Source organism: Monodelphis domestica, chromosome 4 (assembly GCF_027887165.1).
Source record: "Monodelphis domestica isolate mMonDom1 chromosome 4, mMonDom1.pri, whole genome shotgun sequence".
NCBI lineage: Eukaryota > Metazoa > Chordata > Mammalia > Didelphimorphia > Didelphidae > Monodelphis > Monodelphis domestica.
The window spans coordinates 414484669-414508341 of NC_077230.1; the positions used below are offsets into that span (position 1 = coordinate 414484669).

General features: G+C 63.2%; 1 protein-coding gene across 2 annotated transcripts in view; it reads right to left on the minus strand.

Moving 5' to 3' along the window:
- Positions 1 to 1051: 1051 nt before the first annotated feature.
- MIB2 (MIB E3 ubiquitin protein ligase 2) overlaps positions 1052 to 23673 on the minus strand; it is a 29001-nt gene continuing 6379 nt past the window's right edge. Inside the window, exons 1-19 of one of the 2 annotated variants that reach the window (XM_056796031.1) lie at positions 15522 to 16093; positions 10851 to 11146; positions 10351 to 10522; positions 7630 to 7736; positions 7272 to 7466; positions 6827 to 6969; positions 6520 to 6627; positions 6199 to 6303; positions 5700 to 5865; positions 5412 to 5545; positions 4877 to 5025; positions 4628 to 4784; positions 4325 to 4479; positions 4015 to 4141; positions 3647 to 3877; positions 3251 to 3429; positions 2955 to 3154; positions 2800 to 2865; positions 1052 to 2007 (exon numbers count right to left, since the gene is read on the minus strand). In XM_056796031.1, the coding sequence (XP_056652009.1) occupies positions 1763 to 2007; positions 2800 to 2865; positions 2955 to 3154; positions 3251 to 3429; positions 3647 to 3877; positions 4015 to 4141; positions 4325 to 4479; positions 4628 to 4784; positions 4877 to 5025; positions 5412 to 5545; positions 5700 to 5865; positions 6199 to 6303; positions 6520 to 6627; positions 6827 to 6969; positions 7272 to 7466; positions 7630 to 7736; positions 10351 to 10522; positions 10851 to 11097 (2886 nt within the window). In that variant the 5' untranslated portion in view covers positions 11098 to 11146; positions 15522 to 16093 and the 3' untranslated portion in view covers positions 1052 to 1762. Of the gene's footprint in view, positions 2008 to 2799; positions 2866 to 2954; positions 3155 to 3250; positions 3430 to 3646; positions 3878 to 4014; positions 4142 to 4324; positions 4480 to 4627; positions 4785 to 4876; positions 5026 to 5411; positions 5546 to 5699; positions 5866 to 6198; positions 6304 to 6519; positions 6628 to 6826; positions 6970 to 7271; positions 7467 to 7629; positions 7737 to 10350; positions 10523 to 10850; positions 11147 to 15521; positions 16094 to 23673 lie in introns of those variants that run through there. The other variant, XM_056796030.1, reaches the window with a different exon arrangement.

The following is a 23673-nucleotide window of genomic DNA, read 5'->3' on the forward strand; positions in this document are numbered from 1 at the left end:
ACCCAGGGCTCCAGAGCCAGTGCCCTTTCCATTGCACAGGGGTCCGGGAGGAGCTTTTTACTCCTCATTAGGATAGCCCAGCCTGGAAGATCAGCCCTCAGGCTACCCCCCTGGGAGGCCTCCTCCTACAGGAAGCCTTTCCTGAATTCCCCCCCACCCCCAAGCTGCCTTGGGGATGATTTTTGTGCAGAGCTGGGCGGCGGCGGATGCAGGAGCAGCCGGGCAGCCTTGGCACGCGCACAGCTAATCGATGCTCACTGACTGGGAGCTGCGGTGCCAGCCCCCGGGGTGGCACGGGGCCCCACCCAAGGCAGGCTGCTGCCAGCCGGGCACGCCCTGGTCTGTGGCCCGAGCAGGCTGGCCGGCTCCAGTCCAGCTGCTTCCCCTCTTCACGCCGTCTTATGGCCATGAAACAGCCGGGAATGTCCGATCCAAGACATGAAAGGGGGCAGATGGGATCGAGGAGGCGGGCTATCGTGTGGTCCAGGGGGAGGGCGCTAGAGGCAGGATTGGAATTCGAGTCTCAGTTCTGCTCAGGCCTCAGTTCTACCCTCTCTACGGTAAGGCAGCCGGACGAGGGGACGGCGAAGGCAAGCCAGGAGTCCGTCGCTGGGAAAGAAGGCCGGACACAGACAAGGGGGGTGTCAGACTCACTTGTCTGCGCGCGGCAAGGGAGAATCAGGGAGCGGGAACGAGGCCGCTGGGCCCACGGCTGCAGCACCGCGAGGAGCGAGCTCTGGCCAGGCCCGGACCTGACAGCTGCCAGAGGCCTCTCTGTGGAGAGCCGGGCCTGGGAGTTGCCCACAGAGGGGCCAAGCGAGGCCAGGGAACTGGAGGCTTTCCAAAGGCGGCGGCGGCCAAGCCAAACGCGGCCCAGGAAGCCGAGGCCCGCTGGGCAGAGCGCAGGGGAAGGGAGGGAGGGAGGCCGGGCCTCAGCTGATCACGGGGGCCTCCCAGGCTCTCCAAACGCCTCCCGCCCTTCAGACCCCGCAGGGCCGCTCGACCCCCAGGCCCGACACCCACCCCAAGAACGGACAGACACCAGGGAGGACAAAATTCATTTTTCCTTTTATAAAATGCATCTGGCTGTGTGTGTGCATGTGCGCACGCGTGTGCGCCTGTGTGTGCGTGTTTGGTGAGGGGAGTTTTTGCAAAGGCAGATACTGGAAAAATGGCTCTTTTGTAACAGGACACAGCTGGTACCTGGGCTGGGGAGGTCGGACAGCCAACACAAGGATGCGGGGAATCACAACACGCCACACACTGGAGCTCATGGGAGGACGGAAGCGGCGTGTCCCCTGGCACGGATGGCTGCTGGCCGCGGTGCCCATGGCCGAGAGTCCCTGAAGCCCCATGGGGTGGGCGGGCCAGTGGAGGCCGAGGGGGGGGGCTGTGAAGAGATGAGGGGCCCCCCCAGCCCCGGCGGCAGAAGAGGCCCCTCCTGGGCCCCCACTGCGTCCCCGCCCGGAGCCCAGCCTGCCCACCCCGAGAAGAGGGCGGGAATCTCCTGGGCGTGGCGCGGCGCGGCAGCCGGGACCCACCTCCGACGTCCACCCGAGCCGAGCGTCCAATTCTGCCCACCCCCGAGCGTGCCGGAGACCCGGGCCCAGCCTGGCACCCCCAGCCCCCTCCTGTAAAGTGCTCGATCGCCGGGGCCTCCCTGGCAGCGAGAGGGGCCGCGGGACCGTCGAGCAGGCCGGCCGAGGCGGTCGGGGCCCGGCCCGAGCTCGGCCCGCAGGTCGCCCCCGCTCGAGTTCTGGGCTCACACGAAGATCTGGATGCGGTCGCGGATGGCCTGGCGGCAGATGGGGCAGACACTGAGCGCCGAGCTGCACTCGAGGCAGGAGCCGTGGCCGCACTGGAACACCAGGCGGATGTGGCTGTCGATGCAGATGGGGCACGTGATGCGCTCCTCCATCTGCCGGTAGCGGCTCTGCAGCTCCTCCATCAGCTGCCGCTGCCCCGCCGACTCCAGCCCCGACAGGCTGCTTGCCACCTCGCTGCTGTCTGCAGGGCCCAGGGAGAGGTCACAGGGGCTGCCCCACAGGCCCCCCATCCTCCCGAGAGCCCCGAGATCCCCCACGGGCTTCCCCAGGCCCCCCATCCTGAGAGCCCCGAGATCCCCCATGGGCCTCCCCATGGCCCCCCACCCCCATCCTGACGCAGCCCGGGGCCTCCCCAGGCCCCCCATCCTCCTGAGAGCCCCTAGATCCCCCACAGGCTTCCCCAGGCCCCCCCATCCTGAGAGCCCTGAGATCCCCCACAGGCCTCCCCAGGCCCCCCCATCCTCCTGACAGCCCCAAATCTCCCAACAGGCCCCCCTCAGGCCCTCCCCATCCTGACTCAGCCCGGGGCCTCCCCAGGCCCCCCATCCTCCTGAGAGCCCCTAGATCCCCCACAGGCTTCCCCAGGCCCCCCCATCCTGAGAGCCCTGAGATCCCCCACAGGCCTCCCCAGGCCCCCCCATCCTCCTGACAGCCCCAAATCTCCCAACAGGCCCCCCTCAGGCCCTCCCCATCCTGACTCAGCCCGGGGCCTCCCCAAGCCCCTCATCCTCCTGAGAGCCCCGAGATCCTCCATGGGCCTCCCCATGGCCCCCCCCATCCTGACGCAGCCCGGGACCTCCCCAGGCCCCCCATCCTCCCGAGAGCCCCAAGATCCCCCACAGGCCTCCCCAGGCCCCCCCATCCTGACTCAGCCCAGGGCTTCCCCAGGCCCCCCATCCTCCTGATAGCCCTGAGTCCCCCCACTGGCCCCCCCATCCCCAGAAGCACCCCCCTGCCCTGGTCTTTCCCATACCTTGCCGAAGCTTCTTGTTGATGGTGACTTGGCAGCGAATGCACTTCTTCATCCTCCGGGAACATTCTGAGGGCAGAGCACAAAGGGCCTGATGGGCACTGCCCGGGGCAGATGCCACCCCGTGGCACCCCCCAGTGCCCCCTCGTCGGTCTCACCTTCGCACACGATGCTGTGCTGGCAGGGCAGGAAGAGCACCAGCAGGGCCAGCTCGGAGCACACGAGACACTCAGAGGGCCCGGCAGGGGCCCCGCCGCCAGCTCCGCCCACGCTCAGGTTGGTCATGGTGTTGGGCGTGCTGTGCATCCGCCGCAGGCCGCAGGCACGCCCTGCGCTGCCCAGAGAGCCCTGCTGCTCCCTGCCCGTGGCCGGGAGGGGGAGGGAGAGGTCAGCGGCCCTCTTCTGGGCAGCCCCTCCCCGAGCCCCCTCAGACCCCCCCCCAGCCCCAGCCCACCTGAACCTCTGGGCAAAGCTCCGAATGGCCTGAGCCGCACGGCTGTCGGTGACCACGTCAAGCGGGCACTTGCCCCAGTGGTTGGCATAGCTCACGTCGGCGCCCTCTTGGGCCAGGAAGCAGGCCATGGCGATGCCCACCGTGGGCTCTGCACCACCCAGGAAGCTGGAGGCCTGGAGCTGGGGGGGAGGGGAACAGGGGGCCGGGTCAGCCCTCCGGGGCAGAGCTGGGGGGAGCATGGAGAGGGAGGACTCTTTCCGGAGCTACAAACAGGAATTTCACAGGGCTCCTGGGGCCGGGCATCAGGTGCACCAGAGTGGGGACCCCGGACCTCCCGCTGCTTCCCGGGCCTGGGTGCCAGGGAGGGGGCAGGGCTGCCGCGGAGCCCGGTCCTACCCTGGAGAAGAGCCCGGCTCCTTCATCGGCACCAGCGGCCTCGATGGGCGGTGCCAGCAGCTGGTGCTTCTCCAGGGCGATGTGCATGGCCGTGTCCCCGGCCTCATCCTCGGCATTGATGTCGCTGCCGGCGCCCACCAGCAGGGGCAGCAGCGCCACGTGGGCCTGGGTCACGGCCAGGTGGAGGGGCAGCTGGTGGCGGTTGTTGCGGAGGTTCACGTCACAGCGGCCCTGTGGCAGAGGCAGAGGCGCCCCGGGGTGGGGTGGGGTGGTTTATGCCCCGCCCCTTGGCCCCCCGCAGCATCCGGCCAGGGCTCCGCATTGGGGAGGCCACCCCCCTCCCGGCCCCGCCCCCTTCCTCCCCCCACCTCTTTGATGAGGGTCTCGGCCACTTCCCGGTGGTTGTTGAGGGCGGCCAGGTGGAGGGCCGTGAAGCCGTCGTCCTTTTTGGTGTCTACTAGCTGCCGGGCCCGGGCCAAGATTCTCCGGACGGCTCTGCTGAGAGGAAAAGGGGCTCGAGGGACCGCAGCCTGGGCTACTTGGGCTGCCCAGAGGAGTTGGCAGGAGGCGGGGTTGGAGCCGGGCCTCTGCCTCCAGGTCTGGGCTCCTACCGCTGAGGCCCCGCCCCCGCCGGATCTTCCCGCCCCCCTCCTTTCCCATGGGGCATTGGGCGCTCACAGCGTGTTGCCTTTGAGGGCAGCGTGGTGGAGCAGGTTGAAGCCTTGGCAGTTGGAGGCGGTGAAGTCGATGGTGGGCACCTCGGTGAGGATCTCGATGATGCCCTTGGTGTCTGCTGAGATGGCACAGTGCAAGGGGGTGTCTCCACACATGTCCTGCGGGAGTGCCCAAGGACTCAGCTCAGGCCCCGTGCCCTCGGGCTGGAGGCCCCCCAACGCCAGGACAAGCGGGCAGGGCCCAGGGGCCGTTCTCCAGGGACATCCCCGGGAGCCCCCTTGATGTAAAGGCTAGGGCACCACGTACGGGCAGATTGACGTCACAGCCTTGCTCGCACAGGACGCACGCCACCTCCGGGAAGCCCTTGCGGACGGCCACGTGCAGGGCGGTGCACTTGGCGTTATTGATCAGGTTGACGCAGGCTCCGCGGCTCACCAGCACCCGGGCCACCTCGGCCTGGTTCCTGAGGGAAGAGACGAGGGCGCCGTCGTGGGGGCTGGGCGGGGGCGGCCCTGGGCCCTGCCCGCGTGCCCACTGCCCTCCGTGGCACCTTACCCGAAGGCCGCGTAGTGCAGCGCGGCGTCCCCCTCATCATCCCGCAGGTCTGTGCCCGCGTGGGCCTGCAGCAGCAGCCGCACCAGCTCCACCTGGCCGAGATAGGAGGCCACCTGGAGGGCCGTCCGGCCCTGGTTTCTGACATCCACCTGCAGGGTCGGGGTGGGTCAGGCCTCTGAAGGTGCCCGAGGGTGGGTGCCCGCTGACACTCCCCCCCACGAGGGCAGAGAGTCACCGCCCGGCACCTGCACCAGACAGAAGAAACCTGCCAAGCGCTCAGGCCCAGGTCTGGTCCCAGCCATTCCCCCCATCCCACCACCAACCTAAAGGGGGACCCTGGCAAGTCACGTAAAGCTGTCTGCTGCAGTTTCCCTGAACTGTAAAACGGGATCATAGGGGAGAGAGGGGTGCCCGCGCAGCCCCTGGCACGCAGGAGGCGCTATAGAAATGCGGTCTGTTCTCAGGGCCTGCTGCCTTCCCAACCCCCCCCCCCCCCGGTCCGTCCCAGGAGGGGCCCCTGTGGGCAAGCCCTTGCCTTGTCTGGGTGCCTCTTCACCAGTTCCAGCACCCTGGCGACGTTGCCGTGAGCCACCTCAGTCACCAGCCGCCCCGGCTGCTCGGGGTCACTCTTCTGGGTGAGCAGCTTCTCCAGGGCAGCTCCCAGGGAGCCTGGGGGAGCCAAAAGCCTTAGTGAGCACCCTGGAGCCCCTGGCCAAGCTCCTGCCTGCCCGGGACCAGCAAGAAACATCTCACAAGTGCCCACTCCCAGCCCAGCCCAGGGCAGCCTCAGCCCCCACCCTGTGGGTGCCCACTGCCCTCTTACTCTTTGGCTCCTTGGCACTTTCTGTGGCATTCAGGTTGGCATCGGCCTCCAGGTGGTACGCCATCAGGCAGGCAGGGTTGAAAGTCCAGGACTGACCTCCGACAATGGACACCCTCAAGTCTCCGTCCCCAAAAACCTTCATCACTTTCCCGATGTGGCCCAGGGCCTGAGAGAGAGCAAGGAGTTGGGCCTCAGGAGGAGGCTCTGCCAGCCTGGCACCTCCTGGCAAGCATCTTCTGTCCCCAACATCTCGGCACTGGGCTGGCACACGGTGGGAGCTTAATAAACGTGCGGCCTGACTACCGAACCCTTCTGGTACAAACTGTGTCCCGGGGAGCCTGCAGCTCCTTCCAGAGGCCAGACCTGGGAGGGGGTCCCCGGGGCCCTGCTGTTCCTGGGCCACCCGTGACTGCTCCTTTTAGCTGGGATCTGCGCGTGGATGGCATCGAATATGTGGCCTTGTGCCAGGAGGGGTCTCCCAGGAGCAGGAGCTACTCACCAGGGCCATGTCGTCCGTCCACTCCCCATGGCCGGCTTGCAGGCGCTTCACCGTTTCTAGGTCCTCAATGACTCGGACCATATCACCGACCCAAAACGTGTTATGCTGCAGGATGAAATGGGGGGGTTGGGCTGGGCTCACCCCAAGTCTGAGCCGGGAAGTGCTGTGCCAGCAGGCGAGGGCTCGGTCAGCCAGAGCGAGGTTAGAGGAGGAAGAGAAAGGTCACACTCCTGAGAAACGGGGCAGGTCACCCCACTAGGGGCCAAATGACCGACGGCGGGTGGCTGGGTCCTCCTCGTGCCTGCTCTAACCAGCACTCACCTTGGTCAGGGCACCAGGATGGAAGGTCCAGCGGGCGTCACTATTGAACTGGACCCGCACGTCGCCCCGGTCGGTGATGCGGTGGACTGTCCCCGTCTGGCCAATGAACTGCAGCCACGGGAAATCAAGGGCAGGAGGGCGGCAAGAGGGAAATAGAGGCAGAGAATGTTTTCTCCATGGTGTCACCTCCCCTCCTAGCCAGGCTCCCCCAGGCCCGGGGGTCTTCCCCCCTCCCCGAGGCTGGGTGAGCTTTTCCTCTCCTGGCCCGCCCTGCCCCCTGCAGCCCTGGCCAAGGGTCAGCCCCTACCTCGGCCATCTTGGGGTTCCAGCCTCCGTGGCCCTCCTGCATCTCGCGGAGAATATCCATGGCCAGCAGACACTTGACCTTGTCTCCATGCTGGAAGGGCGGGCTCTCGGCACTGGCCTTCCGCTGCAGCTCGGCGGGCTTGCCTGGATTGGGACGGTCAGCACCCCAGCTGAGTTTATGCTAGGGCTGCTGGGTACACCTCTGTCTGTTTTCTAAAACCCTCCCCATTGGCCTTAGAGTCGAGTCTGGGGGGCTGTGCCTGGTCCAGGGCCACCCGGCCAGGAAGCACCTGAGGCCATATCGGAACCCCAGACCTCTCCTCCATTCAGAGCCCCGGGGCAGAGGCAGCAGCCACAGGCCACAAGGCGAAGACAGCTCTGGGCTCTGCAAGGTCTGGGGCCCCCACCCCCACCCCCTGCCCCTGCCCCAAGGCCCTGAACTGTACCTAGCCGAGGTAGGTGGTCTTTGTAATAGAATCCGCCGGGCGCCTCCACTACACACTTGAGGTCCACCTTGCCCTTGTGCCCCACACGGTAGACGTTGGTTGTGCCATCGGCCCAGGTCACGCTGGCCACGCTGCGCCCCGTCTCCACGTCCCATCCGCGGATGTCGATCACACGGCCTGGCTTCCCCTCACCCCCTGGGAAGACAGCGCTGGTCATCTCCCCTGGCTGAGCCCAGCTTCCCCCTCGGGTTCCCAGAGCCCAGCTCCACCTGATTTGTGCGGGGATGAGCCCCAGTGAACCAATGGTGCCCACGTCTCCAGGACCAGGCCTGCCTCCCCCTCCCCTTTCTCCACTCACCATCCTGATTGCCCCATTCCCAGTCTGGGCCCCGGAGGACCTTGGCGCCTTGGAAGATGCCCCTCAGGGTGATTCGAGGAAGGTTGTGGCGGGCACTCACGGTGACTCTGCAAGAGAGCATGGCACTGAGTCCTGGGCTGCCCACCAGGGCACTCCCCTGACGCATGAGGATCCCCTGATGCAAGAGGAAAGGTCCCAAAGCTTGGAGGCCTCTGAGCCTGGCAGGAGCCCCGGGCCAGGGCCATTTATCCTGCGGCAGCCACCCATTCAGCTGACCAATGGGAGGTGCCACAGGACCAGGAATGAGCAAGATATCCTCATTTGGAAAATGACAAAGGCAGGGTCTTCAAACTACAAGGCAAAGACACTTGGTGCCCATTCCTAGAAGATGCTTTAAACCACACAAAGCAGCTGCTTGGTGAAAGGGCACAGCCAAGATGGTGCAGAAGGTACAGGGACCCATCTGACTTCTAAAAGTCTGACCTCTTAAAAGCTGCAACGTAATGCCTCAAAATGAATTCTGGAGCAGCCCAACCCACAAAAAGACAAAGCAAAGTAATTTTTTAGCCCAAAACAACTTAGAAGGCTGCAGGAGAACTCTAGTGCACCAGGGTGGAGGCAGAGTGCAGAGCACCAAGGCAGCCCCCACCAAGGCGACGGGCCTTGGAGGTAGCTAAAGCAGCCACGAAGGCTTCTGGAATACTCAGCCACGGATGATGAGGGGGTCAGACAACTGCTCATGAGGAGATTCCAAGGGCCCCTTTGCTGGCTCTGGATGCAAGACTCTTACAGCCACAGGAAAGCAGGGGACCCTGGTCACAGTTCCAAGGCGTAAAGAATGCTTGGAGTTGCTCACAGACCACAGCACAGGCTGGGAGAGTATTAAGCACACTTCTCCTTACATCTTACCACCTTGGAAGAATGAAAGGCAGATAAGATTCCCAGTACCAACTCTGAAAGCAGCTGCACAAAGAACCTGAAGCTTGGAACAGTGCTCCCTTTACCAGTCACAGAGCCCAACTTTAACATGGTTTTACACTAAAAAGAAAAGAAATGAGCAAACCACAAAAAAAAGAAACTCAAGACCAAAAGTTAATTTGGTGATAGGGTAAACTGAAACTCAGAAGAAGACAACAAAGTCATCCAAAGCCTCCAAGAAAAACATAAATTGTTCTCAAACCCCAAAAGAATTAATGGAGGTGCTCAAAAAGAATTTTAAAAATCAATAAGAGAGGTAGAAGAAAAACTGTGAAAAGAATTCAGGAAAATCACCAAAGAAGAGTCAATAGCTTGGTAAGGAAGGCACAAAAAATACTGAAGAAATTAATAACTTAAAAAACTGAATAGGTCCATTGGTAAAAAAGGGCACAAAAACCCAAAGAAGAAAAGAACTTCTTAAAAAGCAGAATTGCCCAAATAGAAAAAGATAAATGAAAATGCACTAAAGAAAAACTTGAAAGTCAGAATTGGTCCTTTGGGAAAAGATACAAAAATTCACTGAAAAAAAGAACTCTTTACAAAGTAGAATTGGCCAAGTGAAAAAGGAAATGCAAAAGCTCCCCCAAGATAACTGTGCCTTAAAAACTGGAAATAGACAAGTGGAAGTTAATGACTCCATGAGACATCAAAGTCTAAAGAATGAAAAATAGAAGAAAATATGAAATATCTCAAGAAAAACAACTGACCTGGAAAATAAATCCAGAAGAGATAATTTAAGAATTACTGGACTACCTGAAAGTCATGGGTTAAAAAAAAAATAAGAGCTTAGACATCATCTTTAAAGAAATCATCACGGAAAGCTGCCCTGATATTTAAACCACAATCAGAAGACAAAATAGAAATTGAAAGAAGCTACCAATTGTCTCCTGAAAGAGATCCTAAAGGAACAACTCCCAGGAATATTATAGTCAAATTCCCAAACTCCTAGGCCAAGGAGAAAATATAGTGAGTAGCCAAAAAGGAACAATTCAAATATTGTGGAGCCACAGACTAACACGAGACTTAGCAGCTTCTACGTTAAAGGGTTGGAGGGCCTGGAATGTGATATTCCAGAGGGCAAAGGAGCTAAGACTTCCACCAAGAAACACTCAGCAAAACTGAGCATCATCCTTCAGAGAGAAAAATGGGTATTCAGTGAAACAGAGCACTTTCAAACACTCCTGATGAAAAGACCAGGACTGAATGGAAAATATGGCTCTCAAATACAAGACTCAAGAGAATTATAAAAAAGTAAACAGGAAAGAAAATCAAAAGACATTCAATAATGTTAAACTGCGTACACCCCTACATGGGATAATGGTTCTTGTAATGCCAAAGAACTTTGTCACTTATTAGGACAGTCAGAAAAGTCAGAGGGCAAGAGTATGAATTAAATATAATGGGATGACACAAAAAATAAAATTAAGGCATGAGAAAAAGGGGGAAGGGAAAAATAGGGTGTAAATTATTGCACATAAAAGAGGCATGAAAGAGGAGAGGAGAGCATGTGAATTTTTCTGTGAGGTACTGCTAACTCAAAGGGCAGGAGAAGTTGGTGCTTAGGTCCCCTTCCGTTCCCCAAACAGGGAGAGGTGGTCGAAGCAGCCTAGAAAGCAAAGGGCTGTGGGCAAGGACCCCTGTGGCCTCTCTTGAAGGTTCCCTGGCCCCCTGGGCTTCTCTCAGAGCTCCCCCCTGCCTTTCTGGCCTCCCTCAGAGCCCTCCCAACCCCCCAGTGGCACTCACGGGCGCGAGTGTGCAGTCTCATAACGCTCAAAGGAGTGGGCCAGGTCGTGCTTGTTGTTCATGTAGCACTGGGTACAGAGGTCATAGTCGAAGCAGACCCGGCACTTCCAGCGCATGCCCCTCAGCCCATGCTTCTTGCAGCAGTCACAGATGATATTGGGGTGCCGGACCCCTGCAGAGGCAGATCATATTGAGGGCGGCTCCAAGATGGCTCCGGAAGTCCCCCGGGCCAGGCCTTGTTCCCCCCAGCTTGTCTGGGCAGAGCCCCAGGTGTAGAGTCCAGCCTCTGCTGATCATAGTGAAATGGGGCCCCCTCAGAGGGCCCCCTCTTCCCAGGAGAAGTCTTCTCCTCAACAAAGGCCCCTCTGGGCCAGACCCTCAATCTGAATGTCTTTGGGCCTGGAGACAGACCCAAGTTCAAATCCAGCCTCTGGCCTCAGTTCCCCGTCTGTGCAGTGAGGAGAGGCCTGGCAGCCATCCCCCACTACGACTCCCCTTACCTATCTGGGCGTTGTCATAGAGGAGAAGGTCGTAGGCGCCCTGGAAGCCAGTCCGGTAGTTGGTCCTGGTTCCCTGGTCCCACTGGACCACCACCGTCCGGTCAGGGGTCGTGGGGCTGCCCTGCCTCCCGATCTCCACCACGGTGCCCACGTTGCCTTCGCCGTTGTCCTGGTTGCCCCATTTCCAGTCGGCCCCTCGCACCACGCGCATCCCCACCTGCATGCTGGCGTAGCACTCCGAATCCATGGGGGGCCACCCCGTCTGGGAGGAGCAGCAGCCCAGCGCAGGAGACGAGCTGCAGAGAGAGACCACTAGGGGGTAGCAGAGAGCAGCAGCGGCCCAGGACAAAGGATGCGCCCACTTAGAGGAAAGAAGGGAGGAGGTGTACGAAGGCACAGTGACCCCGGGATGGGTGAGGGGCTGCGGCATCCCCGGGGTGGGGCCCGAGCTGCCTGGGGAAGCTCCCCGCAAGCCAAGAGAGCCTTGAAGAAGGGGTGGAGCTGGGGGCAGCGAGGGGGCCCAGCGGAGAGAGCCAGGCCCGGAGGCGGGAGGTCCTGGGGAGTCACTGAACTCCACTGCCTAGGCCTGACCGCCCATACTCAGGCTCCCTTCTAAGAGGGAAGGTAAAGGGCTTAAAAGAATAAAACACGCCAAGATGACAAAACTAAGAATGGTGGCAAGTGTGACCTCAAGCGCTTCTTCGCGGCACGGCCCTGGGCAGTCCCTCACCCCTGCCCCTCTTCCGTCTTCGAGATGATGCGCGGACAAGAGGGAGGCTCTGTGGCGCCATGCACCGGGCGCTGGGCTCCAAGGGACAAGGGCGAGAGGCTTTCCGAGTCACCTGGGAAGCCTTCTGGGAACGGAGGCGCAGGGGAGGGAGCGAACCCCCGATGCTGTCCAGTTCTGGTGGCAGACAGATGCAGACCTTCAGGCTTCCCTTCTCTTTCTTTTTACCTTTTTTGCGTGTTTTCTTTTGCACCACGGCGAATGGAATGAGCTCTGGGTGACTTGATGAGTATAAAGTATGACGGCTATTAAATTGTCCCCTCCAGGAGATGGAGGGGCAGGAAGGAGAAAGGGAACTGAGCAACTCAACACCAGTGGCTAAAGTGCTGCTTACATGTCATTGGGAGACACCTAATGGAATGGGCCCATTTTAAAAATAGATACATAAATTCCTTGGGTGGGAGGAAGAGAAGGAGCGGCGGGGCCTGTCTGGGCTTCCCCGGCCTGGAGAGGGCTGCCACAGCGGACCTGCCTGCTCCTGCCCCGGCGCTGGCTCTCGCAGGCAGGCAGGCAGCCTCCTGGAGGAGAGAAGACTCCCCCTGGCCGCTGCCCTGCGAGGGCTCCCTCTGTTTCTTCATCTGTGGGCTCTGGCCCCACCAGGGACCACCCCTGTACACATGGACCGTAGGCAGGCTGCTGGGCACGGGCTCCCCCTGGCAAGAGGCCCGGGCAGGGACACGGTGGCACGGGGGGATGGCGAGAGGAGGTGAAGGGCTCCAGCCTGTGGCTGCTGCCTGCAGCTCCAGGGCAAGGCCTGGATCCGCTCCTGGCCGTCCTCCCCTCTGGTGCCCCAGCGTGTGGAGGGGAGGGGCTCCTGCAGACCCTCCTCCCTGCCTCCTCCCAAGCTCTACGCCTACGAGCTGTCCACCAACTCGGGCAGCCTCGGCGCCAGGCGCCGGCGCTCCCGGCCTCCGTGTTCCCCACTCCAGCGGTGGCCCCATCTGCAGCCAGCCTGATGCTGGAGGAATCGCCCCCTTTCTGTTTTCAGCCCACTCTTCCAGAAACCTGAGAGCCTCAGAAGGCATCCTGTCTCCCTCCAACACGCGCGTTGGGCTGCGTTCCTGGGCTCCCCGACCCAGGGGGTACAGCGGGGTCTGCTGGGGCCCCAGGAGGGGGGACTTGCCCAGGGTCACACGGCTCTCGGTGGGAGAGACGGACACAACAAAGGCAACGGAACAGTCCCCATCCCCAGCCCGTGGACCTAAACAATCGCTCTCAGAGCCATTCAAAATGGATCAGCAGAGTCCGACTCGAGTTCGAGCTCCCTTAGCATTTGGAGAGAGCCGGGCCCAGGTTCTGCCTGGAAGACCTTGTTCCCAGGCCCTGTGTAGAGCCCGGCCCAATGAGGCAATCCAGAGGAAAAAGAGCCAGCCTGGGCTGGGACTGTGGCTTGTGCCCCGGATAGAGCCTTCCCGGGCAGGAGGCCCCGACCCTCCCGACCCTCCCGAGGCTCAAACGTCCTTAGGCCGGCTCACTCCGAGCCCCTCTCCCTGCCAAAAAACCAACCCACACGGGCCAGTCCACGCCCCGGATCCCTCTGGGGATGTCAGGGCCAGCAGACGCCATTCTTGCTGCCTGAACCTCTCTGCAAGAGGGTCGAGGGAGACGTCAGCGTCGGGCACCCCAGGAAGGGGATGGACCCAAGGCTCAAGCGCGGCGCGTTCCTCCTCAGGTCAGTGGTCAAAGACAGCTTATTCCTTTTTAAGCCCTCGCCTTCTGTCTCCACTGCTGTGGACTGGCTCCAAGGCAGAAGAGCGGCAAGGGCCAGGCAACGAGGTCTCCCGGGTCACTCAGCGAGCAAGTGTCGGAGGCCGCATTTGAACCCAGGACCTCCCTCCTCTCCAGGCCTGACCCCGTCACCGGGCTCCCCAGCCGTCCTGCCCACGCGGCACGGCCACATGCCAAGAGATGCTATGAATCTCCATCAGTAAGAGCCGTGCAAAGCCCCACCACTCGGCTGCCCACCCGGGAGGAAAAGGATCAGGACACCTCGCTCGGCCCGCCAGCACCGAGGACCGTCTGCGCGGATCTGCTCCGACCCTGAACCGGCCATTTCTGCCGGCTGCTTCCGTCCCGAAGGCCGGCCCCCCGTCCGGGCCAGGCGGAGGAGAGGCAGGCCTGAGGCGACAGGCTGTGAAGCCACAAAGGGAAGAGACGAGCCTCGAGGGTGCCCCTGAGCACTGACCACCGGGGCACCGGTACAGGCCCTCCAAGGAGGCCTGCGGCGACTCCCCCAGCCGTGCAAAGGCCTCCTGGGCTGCCCCAACGACAGGGCCCTGGCCAGGCTGCCCCAGCGCAGGGCACTCAGCAGGCCTCGCTCTGGCCAGCTCGAACTAGGAAGACTAGAAGGTTCAAGGACCCTCAGGTGGTAGGAAACGCAGCGCAAGGGCCGGTCTCCATCTGGGGAACCTACAAGAAAGGTGCCCACGAGGCCAGGGGCAGCCCGGAGCCGGAGGCCCGCCGGCCTGTGGTCTGGAGCCTCCTTCCCTCTCTGGCGGCCCTGGGCCCAGTCCCTCCACGCGCACGCCTGCCTCCCCGCTGTCCTGAATGGCGAGAACCAGGCGCCAGGGGGAGAGGCCAGAACGCGCCCCAGACCCTGGGCCTCCCAGGGCGGCTCTCTTCCCCGGGCTTAGCCCCGAGGAGCCTGGGTCCAGGGGGGACAGAGATCCCAGCAAGGGAGCCCCAGTGTGTCGTTCCGCCGTTTCTGTCGTGTTCGCCTCTTTGTGGCCCCCCGGGGGGTTCCTAGGAGAGAGCCTGGAGGCCCGCCATTCCCTTGTCCAGGGCCCGCGCTGGGAGGACCGTGAAGCGCTCTCCATTTGCTCTCTCCTCCGCCTGCCTGCGTCCTCTCAGAGGCACCGCTTAGAGGATTCCGTCCTCAGAAGCCTCCCTCGCTGGCCCCAAGCGGTCGGCCCGACGCAGGCCCCCTGGAAGCCTCCACGTAGCCGAGGCGGACCCCACGGTGTCCCCCATCTCTGGCCTTCCATTTAGATCCGGATCGAAAAGCTGCCACCCGATCGGGCTCCGGCGCCCGGCAAGGGAGCCGGGTGGGAGGCTCTCTCGGGCCGCGTCGCAGGTCTGCAGTGACTTCTGGGCAGCGGCCGCCAGGCGCCCCGTCTCGTGCCTCCTCGCTGCCCCGGGACGAGGCCGGGAAGGGCGCCACCCGCCCGGGAGCCGTGTCCAGCTGGGCCGGAGGCAGCGGGGGAGTCCCAGGGCCAAGGCCGAGGGCCAGCCACGCTTCCCTACCTACGGCGGCCACGGAGAGGGGCGACGCGACGGCCTTCCCTGGCGCGCTACATCGTTTAAGAGACCCCGGCCCGTGCGGGACGGCCCCGGCCCCAAATGCTTCCCCCAAGCTCCCGGGCTTCTCCGGAGAGGGCTCAGGGGAGGCACAGCGTCCGCGCAGCCCGGCCCTTCCTCCTGCCCAGGGGCTGCTTCAGTGGTCTGCTTTCAGGGAGCCCCCCGCCAGGGGCCAGCTCTTCCCGCAGTCGCTTCGTCCACCCAGTAGGTGTCCGTGGAAGCAAAGGGAAAGGGCCCGGCCGGCCAATAGGCAGGTGCTGGCTCCGTCTCCATGGAGATGAGGCTGCAGGTGACCTTGCGTCTCCTCCTCCTTTCAGGGGAGGGGAGGCCGGCCTGCCCCTCCCAGGGGCCTCCTTGGGCTCCCCGGACTGCAGCACAGGAGCGGCCGGGGCTGGCCTCGCCGAGCCCCGACTCCCGGTTCCTCCCCACTCGGGCTGTGCCTGGAGCCGGCAAGGGCACCTTTCAGGGAGGGGGCAGGAGGCGCCTCAGAGCCTGAGCCACAGGGAAGCGTCCGCAGGCCCAGACGCAGCGCAGGTGCCCCCCCAGCCTCCAGGCGCCCGGGCAAGCCTCCTGCATTTGCCTCTTACCTGTTAGGGGCCCCCGAGGGGCTGCATATTCCCAGCCGGGAGCCCCGCGGGAAGCCCAGCCTGGGCTCCAGACGACCGGTCAAAGGACGAAGGAAGCCGCTCGCTGCTTTTCCTTAAAAGCCGCCACGGCAACCCCTGCCCAGCTCTGCGCTCCGCATCCCTCCTCTGGGCTCTCTCCAGGGCAGGGGACGGGAAAGGGTCGAGCTTCCGATCACTGGCCAAAGGGGCCGCTCGCAGCTGGCTGCCCCCGGGCCAGGCCAGGCTCCCGGGCCCCCGGCCCCCGCCGCTGCCCATCCGTGCCCGGCCCCCCGGCGAGGAGCAGAGCCGTGGCCGCAGGCGCACAGCCAGCCCCGCTCATGCCTCCCCTTCCTCTCCCCACCTTCCCAGCTGTCACTTAGCACAGCCCCAGAGAACAGGCGCCGCTATTTAAAGCGACAGGCACCCAGCGGGCACTCTGAGCGGAGCAGGCGCCCGAGGGGGCCCCTTCCCGGCCGCTGGGGCGCAGGAGTCTGGCCCAGGGCTCAGGCACCTCCCCAGACGCCTCTTCTCGCCGGCTCAGGCGCCCGTCCCTCTGGCCCTTGGCTCTAGGCCCCCCCAGGGCCCCACAAGGGAAGCCACGCCTGGGATCTCAAGGCAGGAAAGAGGGAGAAAACGGGCGGAACAAAGGCTGGAAGGGCGCCTGGCCTTGGCAGCTCTGCTGGCAGGGACTCCCCAGGGGAAGCAGCCCGGCTAGTGGGTGACACCTTCCGAGCCGTCTGGCCCGGAGTGGGGGGAGGGCTGATGTATCGGAGCAGACGGGGGGGGGGGGGGGGGCTGCAGAAGCCACCCGACATCCCTGAGGGGAGCCTCCTAGCCTGAGCACAGGGTCCTCCCTGAAGACCCCCCTGCCCAGAGAGCCAGGCCGAGTCGGGAGTCCTGGGTTCAAACCTGGCCTCAGACCTTTCCTAGCTGGGTGACCCTGGCCAAGTCACTTAACCTGCACTGGCTGGGCCCCCTCCGGCTCCTGGCTAGGGGGGAACCCTCAGCTCCACTCAGACAGAAGGGAAGGGTTAAGAGAAAGCATCTGCAGGTAGCCGCTGCTCTTCAGAGCTGGGAGGGGAGAGACACGGTGGGCCTCTTTCCAGCCTCCCTCCCTCCCCGGGAGCGCTTCGCAGGCCTCCCAGGCCTCCCCTTTCGTTACCTCTGGAGCCTCCCTGAGCAGCTCCCGGGTTTAGGCCGGGGTGGCAGAAAAGGGGAGCCCGGCTTGCTGCCCGCTCCCCCGGGCTCAGGGCGCTTCTCCCCGGGCTGGCGATCGGCCCCGTCAGGTTAGAGGAATAACTCAAAGGGAGAGCGTGGGCCGAGGGTCTGATCCGCAGCGTGCTGGGCACAAAGGGGCCGACGACCACGACCCCCACACAGTGCCCGGCCTGCGTTCAGCACCTTGTGACATTCTCCCCATTTGACAGTAAAGGAAACTGAGGGCATGGAGGCAGGCAAACCGAGTTCAAATGTGGTCTCAGACATGTCCCGGCCGGGGAACCTTGGGCGCGTCACTTCACATGCTGGCCTCAGTTTCCTCACCTGTAAAATGAGCTGGAGAAGGAAATGACAAGCCAGTTCAGTATCCTGCCAAGAAAACCTCTCATGGGGTCATGACGAGATGGGCAAGACCAAAAACAAACACGTGAGGCTGGATTTGAACTCGGGTCTCCCCGCCTCTAGGCCCACTGCACTCTGCTGTTCTGCCCGGCTAATGTTAGCTGCTCTTTAGGACTCTGGCAAAGGGTCGGCCTAGAAACTCGCCTGACACTCTCCTCCCCCAGGTGCTCCCACTTCCTGCCACAGGTCCGGGCCCAAGATGGAGGCCCGGGGCTCGCAGGCCCCTCTACCCAGAATGCCTAGCGGCCCTACAGCAAGAAGAGCCGGGAGAGGCTCACGGGTTAGGCAGGGCTCTGGGAGAGAGGAGCCTTTCCCTGGCCCATCCTCACATGGGATCACTGGGGAAATGGTACCACTTGAACTCAGGGCTCCAGAAAGGGGCCTAACGCAAAGACAGACGACAGAGCTGATCCCCAGCATACAGAGGTAGGCAGTGACAGGAGCTCCCAGGAAAGAGGCGGGTGAGGAACATGGAGTCCTGAGGGTGGAGTGTAGACGAGACTGGGGCAGCTGGGTGGCTCAATGGATGGGGATCCAGGTCTAGAGATGGGAGATCAGTCCTGCATTCAAGTGTGGCCTCAGCCCCTTCCTCGCTGGGTGACCCTGGGCCAGTCACTTCACCCCCAGGGCCTAGGCCTTCCCCCTCTTCTGCCTTAGGGGAAGGTTTAAAAAAAGAAGAGAAGGGAGAGCCCACCGAAAGAGGGCTGGCTGAGGCTGGGGCAGGCCGGCCGAGCGCTGTGGTCCTGCCACATCCATAACGCCGTGCACGAGCCCAGACGAGGGCCACGGGCTGCCCTGCCCGGGCTCTCTGCTTGGTGCCCCCAGAAGGGAATGGAGGCTTTGCCATGGAATTACCCGGGACAGAAGGGCCTCTGGCTACTGCGTTCACAGGTGGTTAGCGCCCAGGACTGAAGTCAGGAAGACCCAAGTTCAGATCCAGGCCTGGACACTCCGTAGCTCTGTGATCCTCAGTAAGTCACCAGCTTATGGGCAACGTGGGGCTGGGCAAAGGGGCTGGGTGTGCCAGGACCTGGGTGCAAATCTTGCTTCTAGGACTATTTGCATGACGTTAGACAACAGGGCGTCCTAGGGTTCTAGTCCAGATCCAGCTCTTAGTCATTATCTACATTTCTAATTTTGTAGAAGAAAACAATAAAGCCCAAAGATCATAGAATCATCCAGCTACAGCTGAATGGGATCTTGGAGGCCATCTAAGCTAACACCTTTATTTCAGGTTTTTGCCTTTTAATTTTGCACTTAAATGCACATTTCATATAGAAAGAAGAGCAGAAAAAGGACTGTAGAAGCAGTTGCATTTCTCAATTTTGTACAGCTTGCTTTTTTTAAAAACACAGAATAAATCCAATGTGTCACTTTCAAAGTTGTCCTGCTTTTCTGTGTTTCCTTCGGAAATGCTTTCTGTTCCTTTCTATGCATTTTCTGTTCTCTTTTCTCTCTTTTTTTTTAAGCCCTCACCTTCCATCTTGGAATCAGTACTGTGTGTTGGCAAAAAGGCAGAAAAAGGGTCAGGGCTAGGCCATGGGGGTCAAGTGACTTGCTCAGGGTCACACAGCTGGGAAGTGTCTGCGGTCACATTTGAACTCAGGATCTTGTCTCTGGGCCTGGCTCCCCATCCACCAAGCTGCTCTTTCTTTTCTCTTAACTGCTTCAATGATCCTCTTTCTCTTTCTTTATTCCACAACAGGATGATTCGTTTCCATTTCCTCCCCAAACATCCCCCTTAACTTTGAAGAAAAAAAAATTAAACAGAATCCTTGTGACCAATCAGCTCAGGCAAACCAAGCCCTGCCGCCCCCGGGCATGTCCAGAGACACACGCTTGCTTCTGCCTATCGGGTTTGGGATTTTCCCCAGGTCACGCGGATCTTCACTGTTGAGGTGGGGTGTGGCCCTCCACAGTCCTTCCTGTGTAGAGGAAGCAGGGCCAGAAGCGGGCCCCCAGGCCGCCCACCTGGACAGCCGACAAGCCCCTCGAGCTGGTCCTCAGGCCAGAGCCTGGCCTCTGGGGACAGGCAGGCAGACGGGGAGCCTTCTCCCCAGTGCCGGAAGGAGCGGGAGCCAGAGCTCCTATAAGCTACAGAGGCCCCAAAGCCCGGCCCGGCCGTCCGTCCGGGGAAGCAGAAGGGCCAAGGACCAGAAATGGAACGTCACAGGAGAGACAGGCCTAAAGGGAAAGGGTCTGCTGCGGACGGCGGGGCCACCCAGAGTCCCTGGCTCAGGCTTTCACCACCAAAGGGCGGCCACAGCCTCGGAGCTCCGGCCTGCCCTCTGGCCCGAGGGGCGCGAGCTGGTCAGCGTCCCGACACCAGGCGAGAAGACGGCATCGCCGGGCCGACCGGCTCACTTGAGGTCTCCCGGGGAGGAACCATGAGCCTCAAGAAGTCTCGCCCCACGACCAAGCATTCAGTTATGGCCAAATGCGGTGGGCCAAGGGCCAGCCAGCACCAGCCAGCCAGGGGGCTCCGGGGCCCGCAGACTGCAGGCCAGCGGGGCATCGATGACGGCCCCCCCCCCAGGCTACAATGAGGTGCGGGTTTTCTCCCAGGGCCCGCTCGGATCGCTCAGGGCCAGGCGGGCCAGAAGCCAGCCCTGCTGCTGGCGAGGAGGGGCCCCCGGCTGGGCTTAGACGGATAGTCTTCGTTTTCCGGTCTGAGAAGACCTCCCTCATCCCTTCTCCCTCCAAACCCCCCCAGTGCCGGGGCCCTCTGGAGGGAGGGGAAGCGGCAGCCCCCATGCCCTCGTCAGCCAGGACAAGCCAGGACAGAGGGAGGCCGAGGGGGCGGCCACCGGGGCGAGGGGACGGGCGCGGGGGCGGCCACCGGGGCGAGGGGACGGGCGCGGGGGCGGCCACCGGGGCGAGGGGACGGGCGCGGGGGCGGCCACCGGGGCGAGGGGACGGGCGCGGGGGCGGCCACCGGGGCGAGGGGACGGGTGCGGGGGCGGCCACCGGGGCGAGGGGACGGGCGCGGGGGCCTGCTTGGGTAAGCAACAAGGCGGGAGAGAAGAAAGGCCAAGAAGCAAATGTGGGGCGGGCCCAGGCGGGGGCGCCAGGCAGCATGGCAGGCACACGTCCAACCTGAACAGCGGGGCCCAAGGGAGATGGCAAGCCGGCTGCAGGTAAAGCGGCCTCCGCCGCCCTCGTGGGCAGGGGGACCGAGACCCCCCAGACCCCAGGGAGCACACCGCACCCTGCCCCCGTCGAGTCCAGAGTCTCCAGCTATCCGGTTAGAAGGAATGGCTAAGACTTCGTTCCTTGTGTGGAATGTGTTGTTACATGTAATCGGTAAGAAGAAAAGAATGACTGTAAGCTGCCCGCGGGCAGTGCCAGCTCCTGGCACAGGGCTGGCTCGCTGCCTGCAGGATTTCCCAGGGGAGGCTCCGAGGAGCTGTCGAGCCCCCCAGAAGCCAAGGCAGGGAAGGGAGGCCCCAGCTGAAGAAACTCCTCGTGCGCCGTCCCTGGCTCTGAGACGACAAAGGAGGACGAGGTGACCGGTGTCTGCGCCTCGGCCGGCCCAAACTCCCAGCCCTCCCCACCGTGCTGCCTCAAAGGGGCTCAGTGAGGACACGGCGGCCGGGTGGCCGGGCCAGGCGGGGTCACGGGAGCGGGGCCTGGCCACAAGGCCGGTTCTCCCTGGAAAGACGGGCACGTCCAGGGCTAGACCGACGGAAGAGCCGGGCTGAGCAGAGGCCCGAGAGGAGGCCAGGGGAGCGAGGTCAGCTGGGGACAGCCTTGAGTGTCAGCCTGGCAAATCTGGATTGGAGCTAAGAAGCAACAGGAATCCCGGCGTCCTTCAGCGGGAAAGGGATCCGCTCCCGTGTCCTTCAGGGGATGAACCCGGCTGCTTGGGCCAAGCAGCCTGGAAGGGATGAGCAAGAGGCTGCCTCTCGCTCTGCCCAGGCGGAGGGCCGAGACGGCGCGGAACGGGCTGGGCAGACTGGGTGCCTGGAGAGAGGCGAGAAGGGTGCCGAGGGAGGGGTGGGCAGGAGGCCGCTCCGAGGCCCCGGGAGCAGCCAAGGCTTGGGCCGGGGCACGCAGCCAGGCATCAGAAGGTCGGGGGACACCGCCCAAGCCAAGGGGAAGAGCCGCCTGAGCAGACTCGGTCAGCTTGGTCAGGGTCTGTGGCCAGGCCTGAGGGCCGGAGCCCAAAGCAGAAGAGTCAAAGGTCAGGGAGCATGAGGACGGGCTTAGGGAAGAGGAAGTCAGCCAGGCCAGCCAGAGGTCAGGGCAAGGAGCGGGACGGGAGTCAGATGAGAACCACCACTGTGACGGCACTGAAGGGCCAAGCGGGCAGGCTGGGTGGTTCAGACTATCCGGGCTCAGCCCAGGGCTTGGCACACAGTAAGCACTTAATAAATGCTCCCTGACTGACCGATACGCCATCAAGAGCCAGGAGAGTCGTGCAAGGCGGAGGCGCCACAGCCAAGGGCATCCTCTCATCTAGTTCCCTCTTGGAGAAGAGAACCAATTTCCAGGCCCGGCCCCCGGGGGTTCGGAGGGACCCAGGCAGGCCCAGCGCTCCGAGTGCCCGCTGGCTCCCTCAGCGTCTCTGGGAAGGACCACGCCGAGGCACCTCCTAACGCTTTAGGAGACAGACACGGGTTCGGGGGGTCCCTCCTGCCTGTCTGTGAGACCCGGGAAGGCCCGTCTCCAGCAGCTTCCCTGGAGCCCACGCGGGGGCCCGGCGGAGGAGCCAGCACGCCCCCGGGAAAGCGGCTTCCTAGGACTCACAAAGGAGGAGCCCCCCCCGGAAACCCAGGAACAACTGTCGACAGAGCTCGTCTGCCCCAGGAAGCGCTGCCATCGGATTCTGACAGGCTCGTCTCCATGGAGACCGCTCCAGCGTGGGGCCTCCTCCTCGCCTCATCCCATCCATTCCTCCGGCACGTGGGCCACATGCCCTGCGCGGAGCAGGTGAGCCACGAGCCAGGCTGCTCCTCTTCTTCCAGGGGCAGCTGGCTCGGCGAGGAGGACAGCCTCCCCGAGGGTGCTGAGAACAGGAAGGAGAGGCGGCCTCCGAGCCTGGAAGACCCGCTGCCAGTCCTGCCTCTGGCACAAACGCGCTGTCGGGCCCTGGGCAAGACCCCGAAACCAAACACACCCTCCAATCTGGAGGCTTTTGAGGATTCCTGATAAGGTTCTGGGGCCCCGAGTCCGAATCCAGCCTCAGACACGTCCTAGTCGTGACTCTGGGCCCCGGACCCTCCCTCGACGACCGGCTCCACTGCGCCTAGTTCAACGGCCACTGCTCTGCAGAGGGCCCCACACCTCCGGTCAGAGCAGGTGCCGCCTCCGCCCCCCCAGATCTGGCTCTGCATGGCAACTGCCCGATGGGGACTCCTTCCTCGGAGTGGCCGGCGGGCGCCCTAGCAGAACCCTCCCCTCTTTTGTTCAGGCGCTCGCTCCCTCCTTCCGGTCCCCTCCTCACTGCCCCTCCCTCCCAAACGCGACCTCTCCACTCGCCCCGCGGCCCTTCTCAGCGGCACAACTGCCCCAGACCCGACTGGCCTCCCAGCCCGGCCCGAGGATCCCCTCCCCACCACGACAAAGGGGACGTGCCCAAGCCACGACTGAGCCCCGGGCCTGGCGTCCGGGACCCCACACATCCCCGGGCCTGCCCTGGCGTCCGGGACCCCGCGCATCCCCGGGCCTGGCCTGGCATCCGGGACCCCGCGCATCCCTGGGCCTGGCCTGGCGTCCAGGACCCCGCACATCCCCGGGCCTGGCGTCCGGGACCCCGCGCGTCCCCGGGCCTGGCCTGGCGTCCAGGACCCCGCGCATCCTCGGGCCTGGCGTCCGGGACCCCGCGCGTCCCCAGGCCTGGCCTGCCGTCCGGACCCCGCGCATCCTCGGGCCTGGTGTCCGGGACCCTGCGCATCCCCGGGCCTGGCCTGGCATCCGGGACCCCGCGCATCCCCGGGCCTGGCGTCCGGGACCTCGCGCGTCCCCGGGCCTGGCGTCCGGGACCCCGCGCATCCCCAGCCGGCTGGCCCTGGCAGCTCTGTGTCTTAGAATGGATGCTACTCAGAAAAGAGGACGTGCCGAACGCCGTGCGGGCCTGAACCCCAGGCTCCTCCCCTCAGAGCTCCAGGCGTTCTCGAGGGTCCGAGACGCAACACCAACTCCTCAGCTGGGCATTCCAAGCCCCACCCCGCGGTGCCCGGGCTACCTCTGGGACACAGGCTTTCCCTTCACACACTCCACGTCTCACAAATCGGCCTACCTGTCACCTTCTTTTGAAAAACCTTGAGGAAGCGGAGGCCAACAGGGTGAAGTGACTTGCCCAGGGTCACACGGCAGGTGTCTGAGGCTCTATCGGAACTCCGATCTTCCCAGCACCGCACACCGTGGCTGCCCAAAGATCTCTAACGGCCTTCAAGGCTGGGCTCCAGGGCTATCCAGATCCTTCCCATTTATGCTGCAGTGACCGGCCAGCCCCCAGAAAGTATGCTGGCTATCTCTCCCCTCCCCCCAGCATAATGTAAGCCCCGTGTAC